The 15,781-nt window shown below is 28.8% G+C and overlaps 1 protein-coding gene across 3 annotated transcripts in view; it reads right to left on the bottom strand.

Moving 5' to 3' along the window:
* The window catches only part of LOC103580703 (neuronal acetylcholine receptor subunit alpha-7), an 84,480-nt gene extending 73,457 nt beyond the window's left edge, over positions 1-11,023 (bottom strand). The window contains exon 1 of one of the 3 annotated variants that reach the window (XM_053737201.1): positions 10,995-11,023. In XM_053737201.1, coding sequence (XP_053593176.1) covers positions 10,995-10,997 — 3 coding nt within the window. In that variant the 5' untranslated portion in view covers positions 10,998-11,023. Of the gene's footprint in view, positions 1-7,160; positions 8,508-10,994 lie in introns of those variants that run through there. The other 2 variants (XM_008562565.3, XM_053737202.1) reach the window with 2 other exon arrangements.
* Positions 11,024-15,781: the final 4,758 nt, after the last annotated feature.

Raw genomic sequence — 15,781 nt, 5'->3', positions numbered from 1 at the left:
TTTATATAAAAATTTTAAGTTTCAAAGTTTATGACTTATGAAGTGTCAGAAGTTTGTGAGAATAAATTTAATATTAGTTTTTAATACTCTCACAAAAGTTGGGGATCAAAAAAATTTGGTCATTTTAAAAACACTATATCTCTGTGAAAAATGGCCTTAAATAAAAAATCATTTTGTAGATCTCTAGTTTTTGAGTTTCAAGTTTAATCATTTTTTTGGCCTACTTTCGAAAAGTTACTACGTGACAAGTAGCAAAAAAATATCCTAACTCTTTTTCGTAAACTTTGAAGAGGCTCAATGGAGCCAAAATATGTTTTTTGGTCGACTTCTATCAGATTCATGTAAATTTAACTTTTCTTTCAATTTTGTTCGTTGGCGAGGACCTATCATGCTTTCTCGCCAAGTTATCAGTTAGTAAGGGAAAAATTACACTTTTTACTTCAACAAATAATTCATAAGCCAATGGTCGTACGGAATTAAAAAAATTGCTTTAGTAAGCTAAAAATATTATTTGTAATATCAATTACTTTTGTTTTTTTCATCGACAATATTTCGTTCATACACTGAAAAAATAATCGGTAGCTACTACTGATTATTTTTCGGTAGCCACTACCGATTATTTCGGTACCAGTCACCTAATTTTCGGTAAAAGCTACCGATTTTTTTTTGGTAGCTGGTACCAATTCCAATTAGTAACGGCTACCGAAATAATCGGTAGTGGCTACCGAAAAATAATTGGTAGCTGCTACCGATTATTTTTTTCAGTGTATACAGAAAAAAAAATATTTCTTGACACAGAAAATTTTTACTCGTCTCAAGAAAATTTTTTGCATTATGAATTGAAAACTAAAATTTTCTTAGGGCAATAAAAAATTTTCTTGAGCCAAGAAATTATTTCTAGTCCTAAGAAAATTGCTTTTCCATTTCATAATTTAAAATTTTTTTTGCGCCAAGAAATATTATTTTCTGTGTAGAAATTTTTTAAATTCAATAATAAAAACAATTTGTAAATATTTTCTATCTATCATTCATTTAATAAAAATTATGCATATTTATCAGTTTCAAGATTATTACGAAACATAAAATAATTTGATATATTATCTCTAATTGGAGATAAATATTTAGCCAGCAAATATGTCGAAAATTCATTGTGCATATATTTATAGCTTGTGTGTATATATTGTTAACCTAAAATCCATTGAATTCTAGTTAGACAACCAATACCGATCATTATCGATCATTTACCATGAGGAATTTCTTGGCATTCCCAACTATAATTTTGTCATACAGCCAAATCCAAATGTCTGCACCCGATATTCGTTACCTATATACATGTAATACGGAAATACAAATTTCCAGTGTGGCGTCGTATCGGCTGAATAGCAAGTCTCAAGCCGACGAACGCGTTCCGCATATTCCCTGAGTCTTAGGTATACACAATAATGCTGGTGCACTCTCTATAACCATATTCGCACACACCCACCTGCTCACACACTAACTTATGTGCATCTGTTTTCCCTCTCACCCTTTCAACCTCTCAGCCTTCTCCATCCCTTCCAACTATTCCCCGGTAAAATAGTTACAAACATCGTTAATCTGCAGTCGATATATATAATGCTACCAGAACACTCGTTGACAATACCAAGTACTCGCCAAGTGAGCTAACTTAAACTATTAACATGATATGTGGTGTGTTTGGTTTATGAAAAAAATCTACTTCAATTTAATTTAATTTAAAACTCATTAGTAAATTACTTTGTGCTATTATATACACTGTAAGAAATTTCCGGAGTGAATGCGGAGTGGATGACTTTTTATTTATTTAATTCCCTCGGAGTGAATTTCACTCTGAAGGATAGTTTCGGAAAATATTAATTATAAAAAAAATTACTAATATATAATGAGCTTAGGTCTTTGATATTTTGACATTTATATTGAGTATGGAAATATTTACGAGTCCTTTCCATATATTGGCACGAAATGATTTTTAAAAATTATAACCAGCTGATAAAAACTTTAGCAAATAAAATTCCACTGAGTCACAAACTGTCGTATGACTTACATCAACCATACCACGAGATAACATTTCATATTGTATCGAAATATAAAATATTCCTATAAAATCTATATCACTATAGCTATTCAATAATTTAATATTTTCACTATATATCATATATATGAAATAATAATTTAGTGAGTTACTAAAACATTTTATAAATTAAAAACATAATATTTTAAGTTTAATTATTAATATCTGAATCAATTATTTATTGAAATAATTATGTTTCTAATTATCAGCTGGTTCTATTAAATATAAATTTATTTAAGTATCAAACCTCCGGTTCGGAGTGAATGCGAATTGAAATAAAATCGCGTCACTCCGAAATCACTCCGCCCGTAAAGGATCCCTATTTACCCCGCATACGCAGTAACTTTTTTTTTAACTCCGGAACTCCGAGTAAAGTAAATTCGGATTGAAATAAAATTCGTATTCACTCCCGATTTTTTACAGTGTGAAATATAAATAGCTGAGCCAAATCCCGAGGCTAATATAAATACATATATATTTATATAAATACATGTATTATTTTTTTTTTGACAGCGTGTACAAAAGCCTTATATTAGGAACAATAACATCTAAAAAAAAACTAGTGGAGTTTGTCCTCGTCCACGTCACGCGTTTGCACACTCTTAACTTGATTTCTTTCTTTTCTTTCTTCTTTATTTTTTTCTTAACACCCCCAGTCTTGACACTTGACAATACACACCTACAAGTTATGCATTATCCATGAGTTATACCCTAGAATTGTAGACGTCACGAGTTGCAATAAGACCAAAGGACTTTAAGATAGTCTTTGGGGTAAATTCCCTAAGGGATATTCCACAAAACTCTATATTACACACTACCAGTACGTATAGTAGCAGACAGAGCTCACAGCTTGTACATACTCCACGCCTACGTTAAACTTAAGAATTAAAGCGATGAGATATATACATAAGACGATATACATTGCCGTCTTTACTTTTAAAAAAAATAATAATAACAAACAAAGAAACGTTCATTCAAATACGCCCACGCAGCACACATACAAATATTGATTAGTATTTTTTTTCATTTGAGAATAAGTTGAAAAAAAATAAATATTAAATAAAAGTACATAAATAAAATTAATTAATTAAATTAAGATATTTTTATTTTATTAGAATATTTATTAATTAATTTTTATTTATTGTTTTATTATTTTTTTTTTTTAATTATTTAGCAACACACACAAATTATCAGCACATACACAATAATATCGCTTCTATACATGCGCTCTTATGTTTCTGTATTTAAAATTATAAATTATTTTATTTATTTTAATCCTCTATCACATTATAGTTTTTTTATTTCACATAATTGACGTGTCAAAAAAATATATCATATTTTTAAACTGTAATAAAAAATTTTTTCTCTGAAGACGCAGCCTTAAAAGTGAGCTCTCGATTAAAAGATTCAAAAACTTGAATTTTTAATATCAATCACATATTTATTAAAATTCTTAAACATTAACCATCTCATTAATTTTCCCCAGAGAAAATTTTTAATTATTAAACGAGATTAAAAATTAATTTTCATAAATCGATAATTTTGACGAAATTCACCATTAAATAATTTTTCTACTAATTGAACTTTTACGACCTATAACTCAGCGACCTTTAGTGTAATCAGTTTATGTCTGATAACTTTTTTCCAGAGCATCTCATTTGCTATTGATATATATATATATGTAGATCATCGAAAAAATTAATTTATCTACAGTTCAAATTACCATTTTTTTGACACCTTCATATATATTCCGATATTCCAAATTCAAAAAACAAATGTAATAAATATAAATTTATTTTTACTCAATTTCACATATTTTTTAACGAGCAAGTATAAACACATAAATATTACATTTAAATTTATATCAGGAGTTATAATTGTAAAAATATATGAAATTCAATAAATAACTCATTCGATAGAGGATTAATAAATACGCAAAACAAATGTGTGTCTGTTTTCTAAATATAATACAAATATTAATTTATATAGATGTATATGTATATATATGTAGGTGAAATTGAATATGACATAATATGAGAGTATACATAATGGGTAGGTCAGTTCTGTTTAAAGTCAAACGCGAGTGTTGATAGATTATCCAAAGACCGGATTTAATAGATCAAGGTGTAGGTGAGAACACCATGACATAGAGGATATAACAGCAGCAATAGTTATTATATATACATATAGACATATATATATATATATATATATATATATATATATATATATGTGTATGCGTGTATAATATGTGATGGTAGTAACAGTGATAATAGCAACGTTTCAACTGACCTATCCCCGTCCGCAAATGAGAATATGATACACTACATTTACCCATTAAATTACCGATCTTTCATCTCTATAAGTCTATAAATAACCTTTATGCATATTTTTGATTAAAGATTAATTATTAGCCAAGTTAAATAATTCATTTAATTAAGTAGATAATTATTATTCACAAGTAATATACCTGGTGATTTGAATATTTAATATAATATTTAACAGATGCTGTGTACAGTATAAGGATATACGAGGTATACATATTGAACTTTACTATCGCTGATCATGCATATAACTTTACCTAACTCCTAGCGATAGTGATGATGGGCTGTGATGGTCAGACGGTAACTTCCGTTAGCGTCTGTTATACACCAAGTTTCACTAGTAGTTACAACTCTACTTGTTTCTACATAAAATACTTTTTATTTATTTTTAATTAATAACTTTTAACAAAATGCTGGTTTATTTACTTGTTTGTAACTTTTATTAAGAAATTACGTCGAGAAAATATTAGCTTGGTTTGTAAATATTTATTTGGGTTTTTAAAATAAATAAATTTATTTATTAATTTTTTTTTTATTATGATCTGGTTTTTTAGTCGATAAAATAAAATAGATAAAATATTAATTTACACTGTAAAAAATTGGTGATGACCGCGGATTAAATCCGAAGTGAGTTACTGTTTATTTAATGTCGGAGTAAAATTTACTCCGAGCGGAAGTTTATTGTAATTTTCAAACTCCAGTTTAAAGTGAAATTAACTTCGTAGGGAAGCTTATTTTAAAATTTAAACTCCGCATCGGAGTAAATACAAATTTAAATGAAATCCAGATCACTCCAAATTTAATCCGAGTGTAAAATGATTTTTTTTACTCCGAAACTCCGAGGGACGAAATGAATTCAAATTTAAATAAAACCCATAATCACTCCGAATTTACTCCCGATTTGTTACAGTGTAGTAATAATTATAAATACACAGAAAAAAAATTTTTACTCACCCCAAGAAAATTTTTTTCATTATGAATTAAAAAATAAAATTTTTTTAAGGAGAATAAAAATTTCTTGCGCCAAGAAATCCTTTTTTTCTGTGTATTTTTTATAATTATGAAGAAGTAAAAGTAAATAATAAAATATAATAAATTTTTTTTATCATTAAATTGAATTTAATATAAAGAACATCGGCTTAATTAAAATAAACTTTAAACAACTGATTTAAATGACTATTTATTAAGTTAGTAAACTGTTGATTTAAATAGAATTCAAATAGATAGTTGATTAAAAATAAATTTTATCACCACTAAATTAATTATCTGTACTTAGAGCAGTAGTTATACTCAGTGTCTAATCAGACATTACTTGAAACTTTAAAAATATAAATAATTTTAAATTAAATAACAATTTATGTAAACGTTTATTTTATTATTCAGCTCAAGTATATTATTAAATAAATAAAAAAAAAATAATAAAATTGTAAAATGAAAAATAATCTTGACTTTAATTTATTAAAATTCTTTAGTTATTATATTTTCAAGTAAAAACTTTCATTCTTTATTTACTATTTAATTTAATATAATTATAAAAGGAGTTATTATAAAAGAAGCTGTAGTACAGAAACTTGCCTTTTTACTTTTTGTCAAAATCTATTCGTGTAATTTATTTGTTGTCATTAAAAATTCTTTATATTACATTTTATTATTTATTATTTCCACAATCTAATTACTCGTAAAATTTTTTATTTGCTTAATAATTCATTACTTTGTTAAAAAAAAAAAAAATTGAATAAAAACTGTCAGCATGAATATTTTTTAAAAAATTCATCAAAGCTCATTTATTTATTTATTTACTATATTTCTTTTTTATTTTAAACAAATTAGAACACAAGGCTGCGCTTATACGGCACGTTAAACAAAGAAAGGTGACAGCCAAAGAGCACTAGATTGCTCTGTTTACATCAGCAGCAACGCTGTGTGTCTCACGAACAAATAAAATAACATCGAGTGGGTCAATCAATATTATCCATGTACCACTATAGTACTAAATAAAAAAAAATATAATAAATAAATAAATAAAATCATTACTAACCAATCGTTACTTCACCATACATTTAATTAAAAAAATATGGATCATCAATAATCAATCACTTGAAGAAACGCTTAACAGTTTTCTCTTCACGATAAATCAAAATCTTTAGTGATAAAAAAAAAAATATATATATATAAAGAAACAAAACAATGAATGTGTCAGCAATCTAACTATTGATACTACACACTCATGAATGAATGCTCCCTGTCACTTTCAATGTGATAACTGAGTATTGAGATAACGTGCACTTACACTATCATTTTACATTGATACATTGTCTATATATTTAGAAAAAAAATAAAAAGTCAGCGACAGTTTATTTCCCTGAGCGAAGCAATCATTGAAGCAAAAATAATTTAAATTCCGCGGATCTAAGTCTTTCATAAAAAAGTTTATTTATTTTCGTTTTTAAAACCCAAAAGATAAAAATATATCCGAGGTTATTACCCGTAGTACTTGTTATCCTTATAAACAGCTTAAGCATGTAAATCTACAGCTTTCAGCAAAAACGATAGATGATAATAGAGATTGAAAGATCGGTTTATTGTCAGGTTTATTCAAAAAACTACCCCAGGGCATTGTGTAGCTGAATGATATTGTAAATAATCAATTAAAAATAAATAAAATGAGTGTAGTGTGTATGTGTAATGAGTAATTTAGCGTAGATAAAGCTATATAGTATGGTAATAACAATAAAAAGTAAACTTACCCGTTGCGGTAAGGGCGATTACCGCTAAAAGGATCCAATAACGTTTCGTCATTGTTTCCCTTGGGATTTAACGTCGCGTGAGAAAAAGGCCCCGTTGTGAATAGATGTTGTTGTCACGTGGTCACCTTATAACACACAGGATTCCCTAGAATGAGTGCCGCTCAATATTGTTTCGAGCGTGCAATCTCTCAGACAGTGACAACAACGAAAAAGAGTACGATGACGATACTGATGCTGATACTGAAGCTGAGGATGATGATAACAAGTTTGATGAGGATAACGTTAGCAGTAATAATGATAAGTAGTAGTAATAGAAGTTATAGTAGTTTAAGAAGTTTAAGAAGAAATTTAAGAAGAGTAAAAGTGTTGAATGAGCGTTAACAAACACGTTAAACATTTTCACGTAGCCAAATCTCTGTATATGTAGAGACAAATGCTAGCTAGCTAGACACGTGACTAACAACAATGATACAACACTCCCGGCAAAATTTCAGTCGCTGCCCGCGTCTTTATTCTGTTATTTCGTTTTTTAATCCAATTGCTGATGCTGCTGCCGCTGATAACGCTGCTGGTGCTAACAGTCGACTTATTGGCACGACATTGGAGATAGTGATCGTCCTGATGATCGTCCTGGTGATCGTCGTACCACCGATTACTTATTGACAAACAGTCAAGGTAATAATGCATTACTTTTGCTCGCGACATTGTAAATTGTCGACATGGTACCTCGAAAAAACCCTCACGCCAATAGCTGACGCACTGCCATCCAGGTCATACGGCACAATAGGTCTGACCAAGCACCCGCTTCTTTTTTCTTTCACTTGCTCTCAATATATATCTCAACAATATCCGTCTCTGTCCCTCTGTCTCGCTTACCCTCTTATATACTCTTCAGCCTTCAATTTCTCTTCACTCTTGTAACCGTTAGCTGCTTCTGATATAAACCCTCGAGCAGCCACTGCTGCTGCTCCAACTATTGCTGCTGCTGCAATATTCTCTTGCTGAGTTACATACGTCTGAACCCACGATTAATAACAGCAACAACAGCTGGACAGTACATTTTTATTTACCATTTAGCTGATGGTTTAATTTTTATTTTTATTATAAATATTGATAAATGTTATTATTTACATAGACAAACTTTTAAACGATAAAATAATAACGCCGCAGTTTAATAAAAATTTTAAATGTTCAATGTTTTTTGACAACGAGCAAGATCAGTTAAATAAAACAGTGCCACAGTTATTGTTAAAAGTATGTATTATTATACTTTAATACGATAAGAAGTGTACAAACCCGTCGACGTTCAACGGTGGACTGATATTCATTTAGCCGCAGAGCGCAGCAGTTCGCGCTTCGCAGAAACCCCCGCTGTTGAACGTCCCACATATAACCCCATTTCTCTACTACTCCCCCATGCTCCTCACAAACCCCTATATATCCCGACTACTGACTACTACTACAACTAATGTCCCCAGTAAGTGAGTAAGTGAGTGAGTGAGTGGGCGAAAGAAAGAGAGAGAAAGAGAAAAAGAGAGAGATCACACGATTGTGTGTATACTCCTCGAAAAGGGAGGGAATCGGCGAAGTTGGGAGACATAGTTCGTGCTGTGTGCGGTACACCCCGTACTACACTATAGTTTCTGCCGCCTGGCAGTATCGTGCAACCAAACGGAGAAGAGGGAATCGTTACTATGGCGAGATCAATATAACTAAACTGCGCAAGCTCGAGACTACGCTACTCACTCTCAAATAGTGATGTGATGTGCTTTCATACACCAGCCAAGCTATGCTATTTCTTTATTTTACGGGGTATAATACTCTCTGCTGTATGGTATTAGTATTAGTACCGCACAGTCCTTCGAAAACCCACGTATACTGTGTACCAGTAAGCCACCATCCAGTATAACTTCATGTTCCTCAACCCACTGCTGATATCAGACTTAAGACGCTAATGATGTGCGATATCTATAACCACATGTTGTCCCATTCCATCCACCCCATAATGATCATGCATAAACTTTCAGTCTTTCATTTATTGATTTTTTTTATTGGATTTGAATTTTTGCTCTTCACGCCAGCATTTTTATATTTATTTACTGTTTTTATTTTATTTATTTATTTAGTTTTTTGCTTTGGAGGCTGGTGCTTAGCAGTCCTGCAAAAATAGTCAATGAACTGAGTGGAAGGGGCTCTTGATTGGTGATTCAATTGTATTCGCGTGGCTAACTCTTTCTATATATATATCTATGTCACTCTGACTATTATATATACATATATATGTTGTTCCATTCTATTGTTTTAGACTAGCGCAGAGACGAGTGGGGATAGACGCAGAATTTGCCGCGCTTCGTTGAGAATATTTACCTTCTTGGCAATGAATATCAAGTTATTTTAAACAAAAAAAAAAAAAAAAATAAAAATAAAAATAATAAATTGAAATTTATTGAATTATTGAACTACGCAATAAAAATATAAATTATTATATAATTGGAAAAAAAATATAATTGTTATTTAGATTTCTTTTTAATCATGCAGATTTATTAATCGAATACTGCGGTTTATTTGAGTTTAGTTTTCATTTATCTCAAGTATCAATTATTGATTGACTTGGTATTCTTTTCTATTGCGTATTTTCTTTTTACTTAATAGAAATAAAAAAAAAAAAAAAACGAGTAAGTTATGGTTAATTTGATATAAATTGAGGTAAATAATTTCCATTGACCTCATTTTAGTTTCCTAACGTACTATTGTTATTATTGTTAATTTTTTTATACTGCATCATTAATACCTGCAGTTTTATGTAAATTCTTATAACGAAAGCTAACATCGGTAATAAAATATAATTGGATAAACGCCAAAAATTTATTCGTTCATTTAAATTGCAGTATCCATTTTCAAAATTACATTTCTTGGTCTCATCTGTATGACACCGACTACTCGGACTCAGATGAACCGCCATATAATTTTCTTCATTTTTGTAATGACTCAAGTTTTTATCCCAGTGAATAAGGATTAAAATATTTTTTTACCTTACATGCATTACTCAAATTATTTTACGTGTTTCATATTCATCCCTCCAACATTTTCAGGTTTACCAAAAAAACATTTTTTTATTGATGAAATTAATTGCATTCAAATTAAACATTATCGCTTATCAGTTTTAAAAAATTTCAGTGATTTTAATTTTGAAGCTATTGTTTGATTTAAAATACGTTCATAAAGAAACGTAATTTTTGTAATTACAACTCTAAAAATAACTTTATTTCTAAATTTTAAACTGAAATTCTTAATTGTTCTACTCTTATTGCCTTTCTGTCACAAAATTTGAACTCCGAATCAAAATTTAAAATTTAGTTGCAAATTAATAATAGTCAGCAGTTTCAAAAACTATTTCGCAATCCCAAATTATCAAATGTTCATAAAAAAAATTCCTTTACACATATATATATATATATATATATATATATATATGTGTGTGCTTGCGTTAAATAGGCTATATAATAATGACAATAATAAAAATTGCGTAAATAATAAAAGTTCATCAATATTTTCGGTTCAGCAAAGCAGATTAAAAACTACACGTTCAATTTTTTAATCGAGTGAGTCTCAATAAGTATCAATAATAATTGATTATTAACGCCTATTAGTTATAAGAATTAATTTTTCAAGTGAAATGAAAATTTAAATGTAAACAGTTTCATTCTAAATTACTTTTAAAAATAATTATTCGCATAAAAAAACACAAAGTAAACCCTCAATTTAAACGAAATTGGAAAACTCGATGAAATTCAAACCAATGATATGAAAATAAAAAAATTCATCAAAACTCACCATCTTGCAGAATCGACGAATCCGGCAGCAAAATCTGGAAATGGAAAATAATTATTTTTAAAACTCATTAACAAACGTCTATTAAAAACTATAAAATTCAAATCTCAGAGTAAGAAATTGTATGATTTACTTCTAAAAATTTGGGAAAAACCATTTTCATAGCAAAAATAAATTTTTCATCAGTTATTATACTTGTTGTTTATTACAGGGTAACATGATAAGCTATTTTAAAAATCTCATCATCATGCAAAAACAAAAGTTCATAACGTATTTTTAACCGCAATAATTTATCTAATTTAAATTCAGTGTTATTTTAACGTCAATTCTAAGGTCCTGGCTTAAAAACTCACAACTCTTGCATTATTTAACCCAATAAATCCCAGAAATTTATTAAAATTTATTCGTATAATTAAAAAAAAACCCTATTATTGCTTTTTATTCTTTAGCAGCAAGAACTAACCGTCTAACTGCCAAGCTCGTGAAGATATGCGCAGTCGCTTAACGGCAGGAATACTGATCATTAATTGGCTATGACCGAAAACGCGCGAAAGATAAAATTTGACCGCGAAAATCAAAAATAAAATTGTCCGCAGCAGCCTAAATTCCAAATAAAGTCAAACATATTATCTTGAAAACCAAAATCTCGAATGAACTTACTAACAGAAATAAAAACTAATGGAACAGCATTGACCTGAGACTTTCCAAAATAAATAAAAATGCGAGGATGTTGGAAAAATAATTAAAAAATTGATTTGAAGATTTTAGGAGCTGAAATCATATATTTACAAATTTGCATATTTTTCTCCACTAATTTTAAGACTAATACGTTCTGCTATTTTTAAATAAATCCCACACTCCATCTCTTGCTTATTTTGAATATTTTTAATTATTATTTATTGATGGTAAGTTTAATTGGAAATTTCTGTTCTTGGCGTCAGTAAGTCCATCCCTTAGTTTTGATATCATATGTGTATTACCAAGCGTGATTTATATTACCGAGTGGCGTGGTAGTACACTCTCCATAAATATCAGATCAGTACAAAAAGCGCGATTTCGAAAATCTGTGCCTACAAAAATGCAAAAATCACCGTTTCTGTTCAATTACTTACAATCCAGTGTTAAATAAATTTTTTTATCCAAGACACTACTTGGTAAAATTTTTTATAAAATAAACTGGATTGGTAGAAAGAAAAAAATTACGGATGTTAAATTAATTTTCCATACTGACTTAAGTTGTCATCACATACAAATAAATTGAAATATTTTAATTTACTGTAATCCCTCAATAATTAAAGTTTGTCAATATTGTATTTATCTTCTCTATACTACTACTACTAAATACTGAGTAAATGCTACCTGCTGAAATCAAAACAAGAGGCTTAATACCTTGGCGTCCTTAGTGAGCGAGTGAGACAACAAAGGCAATAGATAGTTTTATATAAACAAAGATTCAAAATTGCTTAGTACGTAAACTGGTTATAGTTAATACCGGAAATGTAAATATATATTTCTGTATGACTTGATTAACGCCAGCGTGGATAATTTCATATCGTAACCATATTTCAATAAATGCACTAGTATATTAGTACCAACAAAATTCAAAATACAGTTTCTCAAATTATATTATTAAACATATCTAAACATAGTGATAAAAACTAAAGATTATTAAAATATTCAAAATGAGTGGAAATAATGTGAATCTGATAAAAAGTATAACCGTAAATGTAGCTCGTTATTTCATAGAAGAAGAATTCAATCTGAACATAAACTACCGACTTGTTGGACTAGATTTACCAATAAAGTCTCCGACATTTTTGCACATCGCCATATACAACTCAGATGAGGTATTGTTCGATTATTGTATGGAAAACCGTGCTGATATATCTATCAGTCTTGAAAGAATCGGAAGCCCTCTTCATTTGGCTGTTTACAAATCTGATAATAATCTGGACATTTTGAAAAAATTAATCCAAGCTGGAGCTAACCTACATGTAGTTGAATATCTTCGTGATTGGTCTCCATTACATGCAGCATGTTATTCTGGTAAATATGAAGCTGCTAAGGTGCTTATCGAAAATGGCGCCGATGTAAATATCATAGGTAGAAATCATATCAATTATCCATTACTTGATGTGAGCACACCACTCTATCTTGCCATTAAAAAAAACCATAATAATATTGTCGAATTACTCTGCAGACATCATGCACACTTGGAAATTAATTCATGTAATCTTGGCAGACCATTATTTTTCGCTGCTGTGAATGGCCACTGTAATATTGTATCAACCCTCTTGAAATTTGGTGCTGATGTTAATGCATTTTCTACGATTTATGCAGTTAGACATCGTCGTGAATACAAACTAACATCATTACATGCAGTGGTTGGGAGACAAAATCATGAAATGGTAAAAGTATTACTAATGAATCAAAAAATATGCGTTAATTTATCCGTACCAGAGTTTCAAACTCCTCTTCATTGCGCTGTTGTACTGAATAGTGAAACAATCGTTTCTTCTCTATTAGATTTTGGTGGTAATATAAATGTTCTTTCGATCAACGGAAAATCGTTGATTGAATATTGCTTGGAAAAAAATCCACATGATGATATAAAATTGAGAATCATTGAAGTATTAAGACATCATATTCTTAAATTGCAATACATTAGATGGAATATTAGTGATAAAAATATGGACGAGGTGAGAGATCCGGAATATCGACCATACAGAAAACAATGTATAGAAGAAGTTAACATGATGCTACAAGATCGTATCGGTGTTGGTAAAATTAATGTTTACAATTTACTAGATTCTTCTAAAAATTTATCTGATTCATTGAAAGGATTTAACGGGGAGAGAATTTTTAGTGAAGAATTTAAGTCTCGATATCCATTGTTTTCTGGACTAGTTCAGTATCGTTTGTTAAGATATCTACAATCACACGGAAATTTTTCAAACTAATTTATTTAAATATTAAACAATTATTTTACTGGTCATGAAGATTCAATTCAGGGACCATTTATAATAAATTTATATTAAACTGACTATGGGTTTTGATAAATGAATTTTAATCTAAATAACGACTCATTCAAATTCAATACATTGTACAAAATTATATTTTTATTTGTCAACTTTCAGATAATTTTGAACGTCTAGAAAGTAAACACTGACTTGTTTCATAATTAATATTGAAATGATCTTTTATACAAGACGATATCGCATGATCATAATAATTTTTTTTGAAAATACGATTGTGAAAATATAATAACTAATTAAGAACTATCTATCAATAATTCATGTGCTTTATAATTTGGTAACAGATTTAATTTTCATTAATTTTTTTAAGTAAACAATGAAATGAAATGTTTTTATGTTGCAAATAACGATAACTATTGTGAAAAAGATAAGTAAGGGATTGAAAATAAATAAATAATTCTCAAATAATAATAAATGATAATAAACAATAATGATGACTAATTGAAAATTATCTAATAATTCATGTGCTTTATAATTTTGTAAAAAATCTAATTTCTAATTACTTTTTTAAGTAAACAATTAATTAAAATGTTTCTGTATCGCAAATAAAGATAACTTTTGTGAAAAAGTAATGCAAGGTATTCAAAATAAATGATAATGCTCAAATAATAATAAAATAACAAATTTTCTATCAATTGAACTTGTTCATTAGTTTTGATTTTATTAACCTCTTTTTTCTTATGCATGTTGTAATGAGTAATTCAAATCTTTTTTTAATAATAAGACATATAATTAATCCTGAGAAGTCCGAGTAATCCTTAGAAAAATTTTGGAATGCCATAAAGTATTATTTTTTAAATATATCTTTATTCTAAATATTTTTATACTGATCAATAAATTGATTATATGTATATATCAATGTAAATCATTTAAATAATGCCCTGTTTAGCAGGAAAGTATGTGTTTTTATACATACATACGGGACTATATGCGTGAAGCGTTCCACACTTCTCCGCATTATGGAGAAGAAGAATTAAGATAGGAGGGGATTGGGCAGAAGTAAGGAACCTTCTCAATGAAAAGTCTATAAATAAATTGAGAAAAATTTGGATTAGTTAGTATAGTAACTAAATTAGCTGTCATTTTCTGCAGAGTTTTTCATAGAATTAGAATTTGAAATCATGGAAACTAATCAAGAATCAAGTAAAATTCTATTATTTCTGCGTAAAAAATCAGAATGCAAAAAAAAATATGATTTTTAGCTCGATATACAGAAAATTTGTGACGAGTTATACAACAATTACTATAGTTACTGTATAGTTTGGTTTCCAGTATTTATTCGAACTTAAATTTTTTGAAGTTGACTAGAAAAGAGACTGAAATAAATTTGTCAAGGCGCGCTGTATATATTCATAATTGTAAAATCAAAATATTACTATTTAATCGATACAAAATTGAGAGGATATCCTTTATATCAATCATAAATATATAGACTATTTTTTATTTTCAATAATATTTTCCGTCTTGTGATAATTTAACATAACAATGAAATTTTATTAAATAGCTATATATTTCCTGGTATTATGACATTGAAATTTAAATATAGATAATTTATATTCACTAATTCTTTCTCAATGAATAATAAAGATAAATTATAAAAAAGATCTATTCAACACATTGCCCCTTTCTAAAGATCAATGGATGGCTGACGTCATCGTTATGTTGAAATAGGAATCGACATATTCTATAAACTCTTGCGCTTCACAGTGTTTTGAAGTATTTTTATACCAGACTCGAGTGAAATCTTATATTTTA

The sequence above is a fragment of the Microplitis demolitor genome, chromosome 3 (assembly GCF_026212275.2).
Source record: "Microplitis demolitor isolate Queensland-Clemson2020A chromosome 3, iyMicDemo2.1a, whole genome shotgun sequence".
Taxonomy (NCBI): domain Eukaryota; kingdom Metazoa; phylum Arthropoda; class Insecta; order Hymenoptera; family Braconidae; genus Microplitis; species Microplitis demolitor.
This window is presented reverse-complemented; position numbering and strand designations above follow the sequence as displayed.